General features: G+C 35.8%; 1 protein-coding gene across 3 annotated transcripts in view; it reads left to right on the top strand.

Annotated features, from left to right (window-relative positions):
* Nucleotides 1-18,965, top strand: part of SLIT2 (slit guidance ligand 2) — a 243,902-nt gene that overhangs the window by 9,359 nt on the left and 215,578 nt on the right. For all 3 annotated transcript variants that reach the window (XM_042811974.1, XM_042811975.1, XM_042811976.1), the window contains exon 4: nucleotides 7,974-8,045. In XM_042811974.1, coding sequence (XP_042667908.1) covers nucleotides 7,974-8,045 — 72 coding nt within the window. The remainder of the gene's footprint in view (nucleotides 1-7,973; nucleotides 8,046-18,965) is intronic.

An 18,965-nucleotide genomic window follows, 5' to 3' on the forward strand; every position in this document is an offset into this window, starting at 1 on the left:
ATTCTTAAGCATCTGTCTGGCTTCGGTCTGAAAATATGAGCATGGGAAGGGTTAATAACACATTTGTGAAGGTGTAGGTAGCAGAAGAATAATGAGTTCAGGTATAGAATACGTTTTTGAGCAGCCCTGAAGGGGGTGAGCAGTTATTCCTTGTTAATCATGGATGTGAAAAATCCTTCTCTTGGCTAATCCTACATAGTTTAAGGGCAGTGCAGAGTGCATTCCTCGTCTTAGAACAGGGAGGAGATCACGAAGCCTGCGGTGCTAATCACTTACCAAAAGAATGTGAGACCATCTTACGGGAATTGTACTGGGGCTTCTGTATTTATAGTTAAAAAAAAAAAAACAACTACAGTAATTATCCTGTATTCACAGAGTTTTGTTGAAATAACTTCCGATATCTTCTCTAGAAAAGTTTCTGGTAAATCATAAATAGACAAAGTCTGTCTTTGAAGATGATTATTTAAAAAGAGAAGCAGTGTTTTAATAGCATTTTAAAAATCAGATTATATGGCTGTGCTTTGATTGCAGACTAATACTATGTATTTGATAAAACTTTTAAGTCTGAGCAATGTTCTTCTTTTAAATTCTTGTAAATTTTTATTATTATTTCTAGTATATTTTACTCATTTGAATGTAGTTTCTCATGGGATTCCCTTTGTAGGTCTAGAAGTCAAATTGCAGTGAGAAGTCCTGTTTGCTCTTTGCAGACCTTTTTACAAATTCCAGGGCAGGAAGGCTGTTTATTTTTCCCACATCTGTTTTGTGCCCATCCTTTGTGATACTGTTTGCTGGATGCTCTTCTTTCTTACTTCTACTGAAATGGGTAATTTGCACTGTTGCAAAATGTTGAAACCAAATCTGATTCTACAGAACTGTGTTTTCATTATTTTTCTTTCTAGTAGTATTTTGCATTTAGAATACGTTTTTAAATTGATGCCACAAAGCACTGATATTAAATGTAAAGCTATATATTTTAGTTCTGTTCTGGAAAAATTCTGTTTATCCTGTTCAATTAATAATAATAATGATAATTATAAAAGATTTGATATTAATGGTCTCAGGTAAAAAAATGACCTGTCAAAGTGCATTGCATTTTCATATGGTATATTTCAGAAAGAATCTAAAAAGTTCCTTACTTTAACTGCTGAAGTCTCAGTTTTACCTGGAATTTTACAGTTAAACTCCAAATTACATGATGGTTTTGGCTACAGGGCTGTTACTTCAGTGACTCATGCTGTTATATTACCTCACTTAATCTGAAGAGTCTCCATGAAAACTAAATAATAAGAAATGTTTTTTCTTTCATAGTTTGTAGTGTATTTTTTTGGCTTGTTTTAATAATAGCCTAGACTAATAATCAGATACAATAATTCTGCTCTTAATTTGCTTAGAACACACCAGCCTGTTTGAGTGTAGGTTGGCAAGATGCCTGTACAGGTGCTACACAAGAGTATGTGAATGAAAACTTAATGTGTAAAGACAATTCTATCTAGACTATTTGCAGTCCCTTCTTGCCTCTTTCCAGTCTTCCCAAAATTTAGCTAAACTCCACATGACAAATTAACTTCCTCACTCTATTCAATTCCTTGTTCTCTCTCTCTCTTTTTTTTTTTTTTTTTTTTTTTTTTTTTCCTTTTTTTAGATTTCTTTCTTTCTTTCTTGGAAGTTATCCCATATGTTCTCAGAAAATCATCCTTGCTGATGTTTTGATATTTAATTGTGTATTACCTTGTGGGGGTTTTATAAATTTCCTTTCCTTCTTAGGGGTATGTAGCCATTGCAAGATAATTAAAAAAATAATTTCTATCTCTTTAAAAAATATCTATAGTTCTTGAGTGGTTTTAAAGGAGTATTGAGATGAGAGTATTGAGACTAGATGCTGTACAAACTTTAAAATAAGTAGTTTATTTGATGTGGTCAGGCTAACCAGACTGCTGGGGTTGTTTTGCATATGTTTATGCGTCTTTACTACAATGAAGTGTTGGTACTTTTTTTTTTTTTTTTTTTTTTTTTTCTAGATGAGGACAGTTGTGTTTCATACAAGATTTTTGCCCTAGCTGTTATCAAGGATATATATGTCTTTCTTCATCAAGACTAAATAAAACTTCTCGAGCAACAAGCCATTTTTGTCTAAACGATGACTCTTTGAAGCACTGGCAAGTGAAAGTTGTCACAATTGGAAGACTTAAAGGTTTCTTACCCTGAATCCTCTCTGGTTTTACAGCCAAGACTGATGCCCTTATTCTTGCTCTCCCTTAGAATTCCCTCATCCCTTAATTTTACTTTAAGTTTTATATGTTAATTTGTAAGTCAAACAGAATGGAAATTCGTCATTTCTCAAAGTAGCATAAAATCCAATGGGTTATACTGGCAGAGTCACAGAATGGGGGATTCAAAGGAAGCTCTGTAGATTTTCTAGTGTCACCGATTAAAGCAAGATCAACCAGAGCTGGTGGCTGAGAGTTGTTGTCTTTTAGGTTTTGAATGTTCCCAATTATGTATAATCTGCAATGTTACTGGGAGACACGTTCCAGTGTTTGACTATTCTCGCAGAAAATGCTTTAACCTTTATTTGATATCAAATAGAAGTTTAGGTATCTTTCTTAGTGTAGTAGTTATTTCATCTGGAAAATGGAACCCTGATTAACCCTGATTAATTCTTGACCTGGGAAAAACTCAAACTTAGGCATGCAAATACCCTGGACTTTTCAGATTCCAATTTTTTTATTCATGTGATCAGCATATAAAAATTTACATTGCTTGGTTAAAAAGATCATAAATAGCTTGACTTGAGATTAGAATACCTTTTGGAGAGAATCTCTAGTGAAAGAACTGGCAATCTTTTGCTTAGGTCTTACTTCTTGGGCTTTCTTTTGTCTTGATGACATGTTTGCACAAGTCACGTTCATAGACAGCAGTTGCCAAGTGTAAAATTCAGCAGACAGTGTCTTTGGGCACTCATGCACAGATGTTCTCTGCCTCTGGCAGACCTAACACTGTTTTTTTGGAAAGGAGAAGGAAGGCTTGCCTTCCTTGCTGACTTAAGCCTGAGTTAAGATCTGTGTAAGTTCTCTTGCGAGGGAACAGGGTCATTCACACTATGTCTGTTTTTCTGAACTTCCTATACCTAGGATTGGGTCTCTAGACTTGATAGTTAAGTCAATATAATCCTGTCCCAGTAGCTCCCCATTTTAAGATGTTTTCATTGTTTTGAGATTTGATTCTGTGTTTCCTGAGATAACAGTGCCTGAATTGGTATTAGACATCAGCAGATGTGTATCCCTGGATGTGCTGGAATTACTTGAGGAGCCTGGTGGGCTCATTAGTTGTGAGTAGAAAGTGCTGTTGCATGAAATATCAGCTTTTTTTTTTTTTAATGCGTCCTTTGATATGAAATTTACCATTAATGAATTTTTTTTGTTTGTTTCTTTTTAAATGTTGCGAATATTTTGACAGTGACCTTCAGGTAAAAGAAGTCACATTCTGATTTTAAATGGTTTGATAGTAATGTCTCCTAATATTGCTATCAATCAGCAGTAAGTTTGGATGTGATCCTTTGTTGAAAAATTTCTAAGCTATGCAGTACTGTGCAGAAACTGTATTTACTTCTCAGCTAACTTCAGAGGAAGAATGAAGAATAATGGCTTCTGCTCTCATTAACTTTGTGTGAGTTGGAAGCCTTGTATCATTCCTGAAGCAATGGGTGTAGAATAAAATGTATTTGTGCATTGTATCTAGAGTTTCAGAAGGCTCTCAGCCTCTCTGCATCCAATGGGACTGGCTGTTTCTAATTAGAGTACAGTTGATTTATAATTTACTTGAGAACTGATCTAAGCTAAGAGCTTAGATCCAAGTTATCTTGAGGGCTTCTGCTTCCTTGGGGGCCTATGGCTAGAATTGCATTTACTTGAACAAAAAACAGCTGAAAGTATTTTAGCTGGGCTTATTTAACCTGAAGGAAACAACTTGTAGGGGGCAAAATAGCAGCCTCCCAGTACCTGTGAAAAAGTTATCAAGAAGCTGGAATCATGCTCGTCACTGTGTTGAGATAAGAAGTGTAAATTGAAAGGAGGAAATAGGAGTGGATATGAGAACTCAAGTGCTGGAACAAACCAGTTTCTCAGGGAGGCTGTGCTGTTTGTCCTTGAAGCCTCTACTAGATGTAGCCCTGACCGACTGCCCAGGTCTCATAACCAATCCTGCTTTGAGCAGGAAGTGGAGACCTCTTGTCTTCCCAAACTGTGAAGGTTCCCTCAGAACAAGGATGGAACAGTGTAAGAATAGACTACATAGGGCTTCTTTGGTGTGTAGTTGATTACAGGGGAATTAGGAGCAAGTTACAGGGAAGGTGCTAACTTGTCTGGAAAACAAATACAGACCTACTTGTGAATTATAGCAGTTGCAGACGATTACAGTGCAAATAGTATAATTAAGAACTTTGGTTTTGATCTTTCTTCCTCCCTCTCTCTTCATGACTGATAGTGGATCACAGTTACTATGGCAAGATAACTTGAGAGTGGCATTGAGTGGACAGGTGGCATGGCGAGGCATCATTGGGTTGAGGTGTCTATGACTGGGAAATTGACATGCTCTCTCCACAACTTTTTCTGCCTCAGTCTCTGCCATTCAATTCATATCTTCTGACTCTTCACACAGGATGAGTAAAATACAGATATGTTTCAATTTCTGCAAGGATATCCTGTTCTCTAGAGCTCTGAAAAATGATTTTCCTTAGGAGCAATAATAATAATCACAGGTGTACATTCATTATTTTTTATCTTTTTTCTTGACTTCACCGTTTGTTTCTCTGTGTAACCTGTTGTTTTTTGGACCTACGTTTTATCTATTGGTATCAAACTTCCTGTGAAGACTGCCTACCCACCTGCCGGAGTCACCTTTTGTATACTTAACCTGATGCTTCTGAAAACTGTAATATCTTTGAGTATATTCATGTATTTCTTTCATCATTTCACTTCAAAGTTGTTTTTCTAGCACATTCTATATTTAGAAGACTGAGCTCTGGAAACTTTAAACTGAAGTATTTAAAGCATTTTTTGTAATTTAGGTATTATGTGGACTTTGCTTGAAGTTATCATGAAGAGCTGAAGAATTTACTTGAGTCAGTTTGCCCAATCTAAATGCTGGATTCAGTAATGCAAGCAAAAGTTGTGTTTATTTAAACTGGGGCTCAGTTTTGCTGCATTGAAAGAATTATGTGATGTCGTACACTCACCCACTTATTTCTGGCCACTACCAGCAACTTTATAGCTGAAGGTACTGCAATATTAGAAGAGATTCTCCAGTATATTTTCTGTTTCTTGCGCCACTAACACTTCATCTCTTCTGAGCTCTCTTCCTTTCCTTGAGAAAAGCAGATTTTTTCTAGCTCAGCTAGGAAATTGAAAGGGGGACGTATGGAACATTTCATCACTGCTTCTTCGATGCCATACCTTGAACTTAATGTCAGTTCTGGGAGAGCAGTTCAGTTGATTCAACTGAAATTTCTCTTCTCAAATTGTCCCAGGGGAAATGCTGTTCACACACAAGCTGCAGAGAGGTCTGTGCTGACATACAGAAAGAAAAAGTGTTCTTTTTCTGCGTGTTTTTACTCTGCAGTAGCTGTAGTTTTTTTATTTGCCTTCCCGTATCTGTGGTTACCTCAGGTTTTAATTTCCGGGGACATGTCTGTCTCATGCTATGTCTGCATGTTGAGGACAGGTGTTGCTCTTTCAAACAAAATACAGTTTGAGGCAAAGGTGAGGCCATGTGAAAAGATGGCGATGCCTGTATCAGAGAGCCATGAACTGTTTAAAGTAGGAATGTGTTTTCTGGACTGTGTGTGTGGCTCTGTATCAAAGATTGCAAACTCTTCAGAGCTGGCTGTATGCCTGAAAGCTGTTGTGCTCAGGATAATGGTGGATGCATTCCAGATTCACGCCATGTCCTTTTCATTCACTTGTTATTGTTATTTTTTTTAACAGAACTATCTATTGCAGTCTTGAAAAAAAATCATTTCAGTAATGACTAGTTCATAGGGTTTATTTGCAAGAAATTTAAGACAAATTCACTTTACTGAAAACATCTTGCGATATATAATGCTTAACGTACGTATATATATATAAACACATATATAAAAATAAGTGTAGCTGAAGGTTCTTTCTTGAAATAGTACTTAGTATTGTAAGGGAAATGTCTTCCATTGTTGGCTACAAAAACTTAGTAATACTTTATAATCTGGCTCAGGCAATTAGAGATGGACACATTCTTGGTAGCGAAAGCTTTGCTTTAAGAGGAGGTACAGTGACACAGATGGAATAATTAAAGGAAGAAACTACAAAATACTGAATTCATGAATGGCCAGTAGCTCATTTAACTCATGTCTCCTCAATTCACTTAGCACTCTAAGAATGAATGTTTTAATTTTTGAAAGGCAAAGTGAAAGTGTAGGTTGAAACACTAATTCTAAGTGTCAAGCTCAGTTGGTAGAAGCTATTGAGTCATGAATCTACTTCTATGAGTGCTTGATTAATTCATGCATTTGACTTATTACCAGCATTTAATTTTAATGTCTGTACAGCAGCACATGCATCCTTTGTTAATAGTATGTGTATGCAGTTGTGTGGACCGTGTGAACTGCAGGTGCTAATAGAAACTGGTGATCTAAATATGGAAAATTACATACTAACACAAGTATTTGACCCATGAAGTATACTTTTAAAGTGATGCTGAGTGTATCTTTGTAAGACCTGTTGCATTTTTGAATTTTTTTTTCTTTTACACCTTGTGGAATTTCTTGGTAAATACGTATTGATTTAAGTAATGCAACTAATGTAGGGATAAAATAAATAACAGTCCATACTGTGCAGTCTGGTGGCCAGGAATGCTTTAGAAGTAGTGTGTTGAGAAGCACTGTGCATTGCAAACTAGGACTTGTGATGAGGTTCTTAGGAAGAAGCATGTTTTTCAGTATGCTGCTTTGAATGGCAGGTGGCATGTGTGTTGCATTCCTTAAAAATAAAAACCTGTTTGGAGTTTGAATTGTTGAATGATATGACTGTGTGCTACTCCAGGGCTGTCACTTAAAAAGAATAATCTGCACTATACGTTAAATAAATAAATAAATAATCATGAAAATGGAACACATTTGTCTTTGTGAGGGGATTGTTCTGTTGCTTATGGTTATACTTCAGAGAACTTGTTACCTCAAGCTAAACAAGTTTGACACTGGTCAGCATATTCCATCAGAAATCTCACAGGCAAATGAGTATTTTCAAATCCCAGCTGCAGTTTTTCTTTTGTAGTATTTTATGTATCTGACATACAACTGATTTTTTTTTCTTTTTCTTTTTTTTTTTTTAATTTAACTATGGTGTATTTTATAGCTGTGGACAAAACTAAAAATACGATCTGAATTTAAGTTGGGACTTCATGATTTTCTGGCTTTCATTTGATCAGAGTTTCCGTAACAGCTTTGTTGCTTTTGTTGTTGTTGAAATAGTTTATAAGAGTCTGTAGATGTATTCTCTCATTACTTAACTAAGTGCATGCACTTGATACATGTTCCTTTGAACAGTATTTCATGGTCAGAAAATGTGTGTGTGTTCACTTCATTATACCAAGAGGAACAAAGAGTTGGAGAAAGATTGAAGTTACTCTGCTGGCTCTGTATTTTTAGTTTTCTGGTTGGTTATGCAGGATAGAATCCTGACTTAGTGGTTGATTCACACTACAGAAATTCAAAATAATCTTTCATAAAATGAAATAGGTAATACAGTCTGTTGGGGAAACCAGAAAATGTAATTAGTCCATGGTAAATTTACTGCTCGACCATGTCTCCGCTAATGGACCAGCATTACATAGCCTTTAAGATCAGCTTGTTACAGCGCAGTGATCTGCTCAAAGTGTATGCACTGTACTGTTGAAGCACTTCAGTTGTAATTTAACACAACCTTTTCTTTTTCTTTCAAAAGGCGCTTAAACAGAAATAACCTCCAGTTGCTTTCTGAGCTGCTCTTTCTGGGGACGCCGAAGTTATACAGGCTGTAAGTAGGCACTATCCGGTAACTGTTATTCTGGAAAACATGGTGTTGTTTTATTATTTTGTCTTGCATTGGGTTTTTGTCTTTTGCCTCAAACCGGGCCAAAATACATTTATTAACACTGATCTTCTAAGTACTTTGACTACTTAGCAGGAATTTTTTTTAGAACCTAGGTTAGAAACTGATACTTGTATGAGACTAAATACTGTTTCATCCTTTCCTGTTTCTGTTAAGAACTCCTGTTGAAGGAATGCTCCGGGTTTTTTTTTCTCCTGTTTATCTGGGGTGGGTAGGTGTATTTTTTGTTTCTTTGCTTGCTTCCTCTCTTAAAATAGCTGTATGACTGTGGAGATCATGGCCCAGCAATATAGCAGTGTACAGCACTTTGTCTTTGTTATGTTCTGGTTTTATAGCTCTACACACTTTACCAGAAAAATCAGCATTGACAAATGGTAGCCTGTGGAGATCTCTCCCGTGTCCCTCAGAAAGAAAACAAAGGTCACAACATAAACTGAAGATAGAAAAAGCTATGAAATGTTTTACAATAAATACAAATGATAGAAAATTGGATGTTTTTTTGGTTTGATTATTTTCTTTGGTTTGATAATCTTTTACTTGTGGCAGATTTTTTCAAGTATTTTGACCCACTGGCTCTATTTGAAGAACCTACTCATTTATGCTGCAGTATCAACATGGGATTAAGTTCAGACAGTAATTTCTGCATTTATCCATACAATCACTTTTTGTAACAAAATACGTTACATGACATGCTTGAATAGGCTTTGAAAAGATGGTAGAATTTTAGCCCTATTTTAGTTAAATATATGTATTCAACACTTTTATTTAGGGTTCAGGTGAGACTTCTGCTGTTGAAATCATTGTTTTTCAGTTTCATCCTTTATGTGCTTGGAAAAAATATGTGTAGGTGGAAGAAGGCAGAGTTCTTCTGATTTGTTTTCACTTTAGTATATGAAAATGTTCCTGAGAACAAATGATATAATTAAGCTTTTATTTTTTAGGAGTTGATTTCTGTTCTCATATTGCAAAATAATAGTTCTTTTCCCCCCTATTCTGGTAATTTGAAATGGTAAACTGAAAACGATGCTATTATTGATACAAACATTTATTTCTGTGTATTTTTGTTTCTTTTGTTTGCTGTGGATGCATTTTTTGTTTCTTGAACTTCCCTGTAGATGCAATGAGTTGTTAAATTACTAGACCAGAAAGCTCCTGAAGGCTTTTGTTCTGACAAACAAAAACATTTTTTCTCTACTATTATATTATAATATATTCATGTGTGGTTTTATATATATTAACAGTTCAGTTTCTTCTGTGATTTCCATCAGCAATCATGGAGATATTACTTCCATCAGGAAGGAAAATGAAAGGGATTTATGATCATTTTATTATTCTACCTATAGTGTAAAGGTTGTTATCTAAATTTGTATAAAATAGAAATGAGCCATAATTTGCAGGAGAAAAAAAAAAAAAAAAAGGAAGGATGCACGCTTCAGGCAAAATCATACTTAAATATATTTAACTCAGAATTGTATATTTGATAAAAGCTAGTCTTAAATCTGTAATATCTTTTGACAAAGCACACAACTGCTCACAGTGTATATGGTAGAAAGTAAGAGATCACTGTCTTCACAGTATTAAATTTCTTCTGCCTAAGGGTTATTGTTGATCAGACCATGAAAGTGAATGTCTGGTTATAATGTATTCATGTTTAAAAGAAAATTAGAAAGATACTAAAAATCTGTGGTTGCTTAAACTAAATCTGTAATTTAAAAATGTCTAACAAAAACATTGACAGTAGTTAAATGTCTACTTGGTCAACTTTCAGATTATGTATGGTTTGACCACTCTGAATACTATAAAGTCATTTTATTTATTTATTTATTTATTTATTTATTTATTTATTTATTTGCATCTGTTGGTTTAAGTGCTTATGCATATTTGTATCCAAATGAATATATGTTGAAGGAGAACTAAAAGTTCTTTAAACGTGATCAATAAAATGTATAATAGACTTTGGGCTTAGTATTTATTTTTGGCATTTAACAGCTAATCAAACATTGTGTGCATTGCATGTTTTCAGCATACTATTGAGCTTCTGTGAATAATAATTACCATTTGACCCTTGGCTGTAAATGAGATGCCAGGTGAAGAAGCACATATGCTTGTTGTGTAGCCTAAATGCAATATAAAAGAAAGAGGGTACACTGTATATGAATTATGATTAGACACAGTTGGTTGCCGCCAGCGGCCGGCTATGCTTTCCCTTTGCTGTCTGCTCCAATTTCTCTTTGGACGGGCTGAGAGAGCACTGCATGTTCAGGTCAAGATGTTTGCCTAGAAATAGTAGTACAGTTGCAGCTGTGTTTGCTGAAGCAAGAGACTAGTTTAAATAGCATTACCATTTATCCAGTCCATTAACAGAACTCTGTAAAATAATACCAACTCTGCATAAACTACAGGACAGTGTAATAAAATTACAAGCACTTGTTGACAGATGGGAAGTGTAAGTAAAGGAAAGCGATAGGTTGAGAGTTTAAAAGAGACAGTGCATTATTTCCCATGTCTGGGGACGCTATTTTCAAAGGTAACTAGATGAATTATTTTTCAGGTTATTTTCTTTCAGATTTATCAGCCTTCTGAGAAATCTCTTGGAACAGGTTAAAATGGATAATTTAGTCAAAGCAGAAACTGATTCTCCCATTAAGAGTTATCTGCAGAGGTGTTTTGACACATACATTTCAATAGGAAGTAGTATGCTAAAAATAGTCTGACTAGTGCTGAAGGGTATATTAATCTTACCTTGCAAGATCTCTTTCAAAGAAAAACGTACATGAACCTCTGTTTTGACGCAATAATGTTAAAATATAGGTGCTGTTGTAAATCCCACGGGGTAATACAAGTCCTGCTGCAACAAGTACTTTTCCTGCAAGCACAGGATGTGTTGTTTCCAGTGACCCGTGTGCCTGCTCGCAGTGACTCACCCAGCATCCATAAGGGTGCTTTAATGCGGGGAGCTGGAGAGGGCTTAGCTGAGGCAAATGGATTTTGACTGCTTTCTTTGGCTGGTTAGAGCACAGCTCATTGATTGCCGTTTGCTGCAGGATACCAAGGACCAGACCCACAGCTTTTGGAGAATTTGGTTTTAAAAGATACCTTTCTAAATCAGTGGCATGTAAAGGGTATTGGATTCTCGACACAAAGCCTGTCCCTTTTAGTTTTCATTTCTTGCACTTAGAAGGAGGTTAAAGTTCCTTTAATGACAAGTATTTTTTGTATGAATTGGGCAACACTGGCGTTGAAAGAAGCCGTCTTTCTTATTGACATGGTCTGATTTTGCATGTTAGAAAGGAAAGATGTCTAATATGATGTACTTGAAAAGAAACATGTTGTGAATGAGAAATTTCTCCTCTGACGGAAAAGTAAACGCTTGGTTCTGAGATGTCAGTTGGTGACTTGAAGGCAAAACAAAAATCAGACTGTTAATAATTAAAGAAAAAACATAAACATTAAAAAAGGGAAAAAATAAAAACTTTTAAAAATAATCCTAGGCCAGAACAGCAGCAGCAGCAAGAACAACAACAACAAACCACGCTGCATGGGGGGCCCTTACAAAAATTCCTCCTGAATTAATTTCTGCCAGCTATGATTAAAGTGTGTGGTACTAGATGTGTCAGACACCATAGTCTCTGCTTCATTTTACTCTTGGCCTCTCTGGCCCCTGCCACAATAAATCCCACAATGGCTGGGCAGGAATTGCAGGTTACAGTTGCCAGGGTTACCGTTGTCCAGCCGGGCCGCCATCATCACTCATCCGCCCGCTGCCCCGCACACTCCTGTCGTGGGGAGAAGGAAAGTTCTGCTGTTTTTCCAGCTGCTGCAGGGGAACCTGTGATTTGCATCATTTCCTGTCATACCTTTTCATTTTTTATTTTTCTTATGGTGAAGGTAAAAAGCAATCAGAGATAGGAATGGAAAATAAAGGAAAAAAAGCAGTGGTATATACGAGATGCTAAAGCAGTGAGTTTCACAGTATTTTAAGATGCTGGCTTTGTTTTTCAGGTAGCTGTATTTGGGGCTTAAGTTATTTGTCATATCCTGTCCCTTTTAATGGTATAAGCATAGCAAGAGAGGCTGCAGCTGTAATTTTGTAGATAAGGTATTTATCTTCAATTTGAATGCCTTAATTAGTGAAGAAATATCTCATTAGGAAGTGCTTGTTATCATGCCCCTGAAATCTTCCTGCAACTGCAGACAGGTGGCTCTGGGTGTTAAAAACCCAAGAAGGAGGAATGGGGTGTTTCCCCTTTCCTGACAGCACTATTGGTGAGTCACTCTTCTTCTGCAGGCAGGTTGGTAGGTGAGCTGCTGTTGGATCAGGGTAACAGGAGAGCTTTCCTTCTGTTCTGTGCTGCGGTATTACTGTGCTTTGCCTTGTTACAGAGGTGTGCTGATTGCCTAACAAAAGATTCACTGGGACAAGATACGGGTTTTTTTTTTTTTTTTTTTTTCATTTCTCTATTGATTATTAATTGAAATTGTTGTTAGAACCTTCCTGGTAGTGTTTTCTTTTCTGCCTTTGGTTTCAGTTTTTATGTTTTTTTTATTAAGTGTTCTAGTAGTCTCCATGTAATCTCTCATAGTTTTTTTTTTTTTCTTTTAATGAAGAGTTACTGCATATAGTATATGTATAAAATGTGTGTGCAGTTTTGACTTTGTGATATTGCAAGCTAGTAATTAAAAGGAAATCTTGAACGCACAAGACTAATTACTATTTCTTGCAATGCGGACACGTCATTTTCAAACTTGCTAATGGAGTGTATTGTCACTAATTTAAAGTTGTGCTCCCCAGTCTAGAATGTTTTCAGTATGAGTTTGGTACCCTCTACTGCAGTTCCATTATTAGTTCTGTGAGATTTATTTTTGCTTTTATTACAATCTGTGGCTAAAAACAAAACTACTTCAGAATACAAAAATTACTGGATGGTTAAACTGCCGATGTTGAATTTTGTTACCTGTATAGAGGAGCTCAGTAAAATCAAGAGTGGGTTACCTGTCATGCTGGGTTTGTTATACCTCTTCCCTGGCATTCATTTCAGGCATGGAAGATTTTGCTTTTCTGTCACCTGCTCATTTTTTCATCTAGAGAGAAAAGTAAATCAGGAGCTAGATAATTTTATGCAGCTTACCTTGTGTGTGCATTTTTTCTCTCATCCTCTTACCTCTACCCTTGATTCTCATTCTCTGCTATAGCATTTCAAAACTGAAAATCCGATCACTCTTTACAATGCAGTGAACAAAGCAAATACCACTACTGCTTTGCTTCAGATATAAGCCATTTTTATGTACAGTAAAAGATGACAAGATGACTCTATAAAGATCTTGGAAGCACTGAAAAAAAACAGTGCATCAGGTGGTTTATTTGTCAAGCACAGAAACGAGAACATATATATGCATTTCATGTGCAATTTGCAATAGTTATATCCTAGCAACAGCAAACATTCAGCCTTAGCTTTAGTTGAGTGGAAGTGTTGGACGAACCAGAATGAACTTTTGAAATGTAATCATGGTGGGGAGGAGGGAGGAACAACGAGTAAAATGTATTATTGCTATGTTTGACCATTATTAATTAGAGTTCAAATATCAATCTTTGTGCCTTTTGGTACTTCAGAGTCTTTTAATCTGTGTGCTTTACATGAGCTATGCTATCTTTTGTATTTTTACAGCACCGCTGCATAGGAGTAAAAAAAAAAAAAAAAAAAAAAAAAAAAGTACCAAATGCACAGAATTAAACATCGCTGCTTGATGTAATAATATATTTTTTAAAATTGGGGAAAAAAAATAACTCATGAGCTGGGTCTCTCAGTATCATTATTTGTTTTTAATTTTGTGATAATTGAATGGTATGTTTAAATTGCAGGTCAGTTTGTCTTTCTTTACTTATAAAAAGACAATTTTTTTTTTCTTAATAGCAGTTTTTCGTTTGCACTGGGATTAAATAGCAAATTGCTTGAGATTTTGGGGCTGGAAGCTAACTCTGCAGCTAAGCAGATTATTGAATCCTTATATAATCTGCAATACTGAAGCTATAGTTTAGTATTTGCACTGCATATTTGTTTGTGCTTCTAACTATTGTCTTTCTTTACAGAAAACATTCCAAAACTGTTTATAATTTCTTTTAATCTTAATTTGGAAATCATGCTAAACATCAAGCAAACCGAATTACAGTTTACTGTGATTCTTCTGAGCCAACAAATAATCTTTTGTATTCAGAATCTTTTATACTGTTAGTTGTTGATATTTAAATGCTAATCACACTAAAAAAAGGCTTATTCAGGCCATAGCACTTCTAAAATAACATGATAGTATTCAAAATGATGAAGAAATCTATTTTGGTAGCTATATTCAGGTCATCTTGACCTCCTTGGCTCTGAATGTAAATAATTACATATTTTTGTTGATATGATAGTGGTTAAATTGAAGAATTCAATAACTGCTTTAAAATAAAAAAAAAAAAAAAAAAAAAAAAAAAAAATGAAAATGCAAGTAACAAGTTTGAGATCACCTGTAACTGTGTTACAGTCAGGGTTTAGTCTGTGAGGTTTTCCTGGAGGGTTAACCTTGAGAGGTTTGGAGAATTGTGACATAGGAAACCTTTTAGGCAGGAGTTAAGTAGGAAACTAAGTATCAGTGATGGAAGTAATGAGAATTAAAAAGGCATGTCAAGGGGAGTGCCACTATTATGTGGTGCAGAAACATGGTGTGAAATGTTACGTGTGAAGAGGACATCTGTAAGTCTCAACTTGCACAGAGTGGACATTTAAGAGAACTGTGTCTTCTTGATTTAAAAGATAAAAAAAATTTAAAAATGGAGAAAGGAATCAGGCCAAGGAAAAGTGTGAAAGTATAGAGGCTTGTCCTTATGAAGGCGAGTTTCTTCTGCGAGTGGAAGATAAAAGCCTGGAGTAACTGAATAGCTGAGAAAAGTCCAAAGAAAGGTTGATTGCTTCCCCTCCAACAGTTCCAATTGATTGAAAAAAGCCTAATTTAAAGTTCTGTTTGTTCTGTGTCTAAAACCATCAGAAATTTCTTTTAGAACTGGAGGAATGCTCTGGAAGAGAAAGAATCCAAGGATAAAAAGTCATTGCAGGCCAACAATTGTTCCTAATCCTCACAAAATGCTGGAGAAATTAAATTTATTCTTTATTGCTCAAAGTGTTACCTAGGTCACTGGGCGATGGGAAAATTGAACTGGAAGTCGAGTAGGCACAATCTTTGTTTTGTGTCTAGATGCTTAACCTTAGACATGACAAGGCATCTTAGTGTGTTGTGGGAACTTGGTTCAGAGTATTAACACTAGGACGTTTATTACCCTGGATTTATAATAGGCTAAGCTGTCAGTAGATGAAAATGTTGTGTTTACATTTCAGTGTTAAATGATCATTTAATTAACACCTAAGGAGGAAAAAAAAAAAAAACAAAACAAAACTTGTGAAATTCTTAGCAGCTTTTATTGTTGGTTTCCTTGGAGGTTTTAATATCCAAGATACAGTGCAGTTGCTTCTATAAGTAAAGCCAGAAAAGACATTTATGAATGTAGTCAAGAAGGACAGACAGTTTAACCCCTGTTGACCCTTCATCCTGAATGTTGATTTATATAGCGTTTAAATGCATTGAATTTGTTTTAAAGCTTCTCTAAAGTTACTCGCTTAGGAAAAAAAATGTATCTTGTTTGAATGCTTTTAAAGCATTTCCTGAATTGTACATTCTTGTAAAAAGCATTGAGAAATCGTGTTTTTCATTTGAAAGAAATACTTAAAATTCTTGTTGATACATTCTATATATTTATAGTTTAAAAGGAAAAAGAAAAAAAAAAAAAAAGAAAAAGCTCAGGATTGTTGTTGTGCAAGGATTGCCTGTGTGTGCAATAATAATATGTGAGCTTTTTTAAGAAAAAATTGTTTGAAACGGACAGTATAGCATGCATTGGTTGTAGCAGCTACTGTCTGAATTCAGGAATTGGCAAGGGAAGCAACATTACTACAAAAATGCATACCCACTTGAGGCAGTGGAGGTTTGCTTTCGTATGTTCCATTGTATCAAAGTCAAGGCTATCTGAAAGCTTTAAGTTGCTCTTGGATCTTAGTGATACATTATGTTGTAATGCTGATCTACAAATGCTTTTTGCAATAATGTTGCCCTACAAAGCATGTTTAAATACTTTTTTTCATCTCAGAGCTAAAGCTAAATGAAATGTTCTTGGTTAAAGGGCAGCTGCTCTTCCTCTGATATTTGTATAAGCACTGTAGTAAAAAAGTGAAATTACAAAATTACAGCCACGCTGAGATGTTTTTGGAGTTCTTTGAGGTGTATTTTTTAATCTGTCTCTGCTTAAGAAGGAAAACCCCTACTTTAAAGCATGTCAATAGATTAATAATGAAAACACAGCACAGCTAAATTCAATTATTGACGACAATTTCTTGGTATACTTTTTGTTGTTACTGATGATTATATCCTTTATGAGTATCAATAAGTGAGTTAGAAAGAACTTAGGAATCTGCTGATATAGTAAAATGTTTCTTTTCTCTGTACAAATGACATGAAACACTTGATGAGATGTTACAGCTGCAGTACAAGTTCTATTTGCCAGTGAGATTTCAACATTTTCCAAACTTACCCATTGTATTTATTAAATTGAAACCTAATATTCAGTTCTAGGCTTGTCAGAAGTATTTGCATTTGCTTTTCTTGTAAGTTCTTAGCTGTTTGCAGTTAAAGCAGAGTAATGATGTTGCTTGATGACATCTTTCAGTGCTTTTAATTGAAATTTCTGTTTGTCCCTCTGAGTTGGGATATCAGATGAAAGAGTACTTGGTATAAAAAAAGAAGCTTGCCATGCACCACACTTATATTACCTTCTCTTCACAGTGCAGTTCTGGTGGAGAATTTAAGATTTTTTAAACTGGTGAATGAGTACATGCACAGTAAGATACAGGCTAAACTTCAGCTGAAGCCACAGTGTGCTGCTGTGGGATGTGAAGGATCCTGTGGGCAGGCCACATCATCTCTCTAAGCAGCAATTACAGGGACCCTCCTTATGGTAAAGAGAAGTGCAAATAAACAAAGTGCAGCATTTAAAAGAGGAGAGCTGAAGAGGGAGGGCTGTAGCAAGGAAGAGCTGAGCCTGTTGTCTTGATCTTGTGGTAAGAGTCCTGGGGCCTCGGCTGGTGGTATTTGTGAAAGGTCACTCTTGAATACAGAGCAGGGTTTATTCTCTCCTGCAGGTACTTGAGAGGCTGCTAGCGGCTGTTCAGGCCCACCTTGCAGGGAATAAAGCTGAGACTTGCTGAGCCCTTTTCATCACTACAGCCAGGCCCAGGTGCAGACCCTTCCTGGCTCAAGAGTATTTACAGGAACATGCTCTGAAGGCTTCTTAGCGTAATGCATACAAGAGACAAAATCCTTACCTCTTCGTTTTTGTTTCCCCCTCTGTTCAGTCAGTTCAATGACATTTTTGTTCTGTTTTGTTGTGAATGTCTAATTCACAATGTTGTACGGAAGGGCTATGTGCACCCTGTAGCATGCATGAGGGGAAATCTGGTGGCCGTGGTTCAATGCCTGTATTAGTCTTTTTGTACAATGCAGATAGGAAACATCTAGTTTCTCTGTCTTTTTATTTTTTATTTTTTATTTTGTAGAAATGGTGGATAGCTGGAAGAGATTTAAGTAGCTGACTGATCTCAAAACTGAAAAGGTTGCATCTTGTGAGTTTGATAAGGCCCACAGGGAAGGGTTGCAAAGATAGGATAACAGCTAATGTAATGAATGGGTATTTGTAGTAACTGCTTTCCTGAGTGTGAAGATATGAAAGGCTAAACGGAAAGAAGAAAAGGGTGTAAATGTGTGTCTTAAACGCATGGTGGAAAAAATCTGAAAGGCTTAGCAGAACTAGAGAGAGAGTAAACTGTGTGAAACGAACAAACAAACAAAAAAAGTCAAACCAAATATCCCGACACATACGCACATGTACTTCGGGAAAACTGTGATATTTCTAAAATTAGAGAAAATTCCTGTTTAGTCCTCAGTGCTCTGCTATTAGGATCAAATCCAATCCACAATTAATTAATTCTATCATATTCTACTTTTCATGAATTTTGCTCTTTGTAAAATGCAGGAGACTGTCTTCCCTTAGAAATTGTAGTAATGAGTTTGTAAATTCAGTAGAGGAAACCTTTGGGTTTCTATTTCTCAAATGTTATAAAAGTTCTATTGTGTTAACCTTGTAATGTTGGTACTCCCCTCATCACTTATGCCTCTGCAAGACAAAAGGACAAAAGAATATCAGTAAAAGAAGTTCATTAGAACTGAGTGATTTTATGAAAACAGAACTTTTACAAAATAGAGAGCCTATCTATTAATCAAGGAGTGATTGTTTATTGTTTGCTGGTGTAGTATTCATGTAATAAGTGTAGAAGTCAGAATTTCTTAGCCTACACAGAGTGCAAATGCGTTGTTTCCCAGTCAGTTTTTCCTTTTTATATAGGTATGGTAGACACTCAATTTCATCTAGAAAAAGAGATCACAATACTATTACTTCTTCTTTCACCAGTGAGAGTAGCCAGATATGATAGTATTAACTGCTGAAGCAGGGCATCATCACCATTCTGGCAGATTACAATGGCTTTATCTGTTCAAAAGAACACAGTATTACACCATGTTATAAGACTTCCTGGTATAGGAAATAAGCAGGAAATTGTACAACCATGAGCTCTAAAATAAAGAGTAAAATTTCTTCAGCTAGAGTAGTGATGAGTGAAGATTGAAGCAAATTTTGCAACGTGCAGTGTACTGCCACCTTTATTTTGAAATTTTGCATGTGGAATTAAGCTAAAAGTTGCTGTGCTA

This window comes from Centrocercus urophasianus, unplaced genomic scaffold (genome assembly GCF_019232065.1).
Source record: "Centrocercus urophasianus isolate 14NV4802_14NV808 unplaced genomic scaffold, USGS_Curo_1.0 seq_13, whole genome shotgun sequence".
Classification (NCBI taxonomy): Eukaryota; Metazoa; Chordata; class Aves; order Galliformes; family Phasianidae; genus Centrocercus; species Centrocercus urophasianus.